Source organism: Pinus tabuliformis, chromosome J, assembly GCF_031772625.1.
Source record: "Pinus tabuliformis cultivar Carrire ecotype Pingquan chromosome J, CPIR1, whole genome shotgun sequence".
NCBI classification, from domain to species: Eukaryota; Viridiplantae; Streptophyta; class Pinopsida; order Pinales; family Pinaceae; genus Pinus; species Pinus tabuliformis.
The window spans coordinates 1121778610-1121780461 of NC_142295.1; the positions used below are offsets into that span (position 1 = coordinate 1121778610).

The 1852-nt window shown below is 43.2% G+C and overlaps 1 protein-coding gene across 1 annotated transcript; it reads left to right on the plus strand.

Annotated features, from left to right (window-relative positions):
• Positions 1 to 270: 270 nt before the first annotated feature.
• Positions 271 to 1446, plus strand: LOC149231014 (uncharacterized). Its single transcript, XM_089381510.1, has one exon. The coding sequence runs from the start codon at positions 271 to 273 to the stop codon at positions 1444 to 1446; it is 1176 nt and encodes a 391-aa protein (XP_089237636.1).
• The last annotated feature ends 406 nt before the right edge of the window (positions 1447 to 1852 follow it).

Here is a 1852-nt window from a genome sequence, read left to right on the forward strand (position 1 = left end):
GTCAAAAGAAAGTATATTGACCCAGTTCCGCTAGAGGATTGGATTCGGAGCCCAAACAAAAAAGGTAGGAATTGCTCGGTAATCTGGAAGGCCACTTCAGAGGCATTCAAAATTATAGAACAAGGACTTGCTTGGCAAGTGGGGAATGGAGAAAATCTACGGATTGGCAGGGATCCGTGGGTAGGGTGCAACGATCTTTTTGCATTATCCCCTGGTCTTCTCGCTCATCTAGATACAAAGGGAATCCACAGGTTAAGTCAGATAGCAAACATGGAGTTATATTCCATTTGGGGTCAGGATTGGAAATCTGTAGAGGAATTGGGCACTGATCTCACCTGGAGAATTGAATGGCAGGCCTTCATCCATGAACTTAAGCGGTCAAATGTCAGAATAAAGGACCATCCAGACTCCCTAGTGTGGGCTCATGCTGAGACAGGACTCTACTCCCCAAAGGCTGGCTATAATTTCCTGATGAAGAGAAAGGGATGGGATCCTCCTGTTTGGTGGGCAAAGCCTCTGTTCAAACTGAAATGCCCCAAAAAAGCCAGAATTTTCCTCTGGTGTGCGCTTAAAAGAAAGATCCCTTCTTGGGAAATCCTTCAAGCACGCTTCAAGCAGGGGCCGAGTAGATGCCCCTTATGCCTGGCAGCTTCTGAATCCATCCCACACTTATTTGTGGAATGCCCCTTCACTAGACAAGTCTGGGATGAAACAAAAAAACTTCTGAACATTAACTCCAGATGGGAAGGGGAAGATCTCCCTGCAGCTTGGGAATTTTGGTGGTCTCACTATCCCGAGAAGAACCTGAGAAACCTTCCTCCTATCCTCTGCTGGGGCATTTGGATTGCCCGGAACCGTAGCATATTCAATGAAAAAACAACCCCGGTGGAAGTAATCGCAATCCAAAGCTCAGCCATCCTTGCAAGCATTCCTGAGCCGGAAGGCCCTACATCCTCGAACCAGCGGAAGGAAATCCTTATTAAAGAAGGCATCCCTTGGGCATTCTTTGACGGGGCAGCACAAAACAACTCCACTGGTGCTGGAATTATTATTCATCTTAGTCCCTCGCATTCGCTAAAAGCCTCAGTGGGTCTCGGGATGGGCACAAATAACTTTGCCGAACTATCAGCCTTAAAACTTCTCCTTTGCTGGCTCATTCATAGACAGGTCCTCACAGTTCAGATTTTTGGAGATTCTTCAAATGTTGTAAACTGGGTCAATGGAAAATTTAGATGCCGGAATTATATGTTGATGCCTCTGTTAGAAGAAATTCAAAATCTAAAATCTTCATTTACTGTTTTCTCTCTTGACCATATTTACAGGGACAAAAATGATGAAGCAGACAGGTATTCTAAAGCAGGTTTACAACAGGCTGTGGGTTCGTGGAGGATAAAAGAGCAGGTCCAGGACCAGATCCGTGAGACGGATATGGCCCCTTACACTTAATGTTTTTTTGTTACATGCTGTAATTGCTCCAGGATCAAATGGACATATTATTTGATACTGGCGGCATATGATATTTGAACTTTTTCTTACACTATTTCATCTCTTTTTAAATTCGGAGAAGCTCGACAGAACCTTTGGTTGTTATTATGCGGGTTGTTTTCCTTTTAACAAGGAGACCCAGACTTTCTAGACAGCCTCAGTATTTTTTGGTATGGCATTTTTAGGCCGAAGTTCAGAAGAACTTACTGGTTTTTTGTAAAAGACATGCTTGATGACATCATGGAGAAGGATGGTTTTATCTTTCTGCCTCAAGCAGTTTTCTGCTGAATGTTCATTCATCTGATTGTAACTTTTTTATTTTTATTAATAGAAAAGTTCGGCTTTTTTCCTCGGAAAAAAAAACCAA

Coding starts and splice junctions, on each gene's coding strand:
- LOC149231014 (XM_089381510.1), top strand. CDS start 271: ATGGAGTTATATTCCATTTGGGGTCAGGATTGGAAATCTGTAGAGGAA.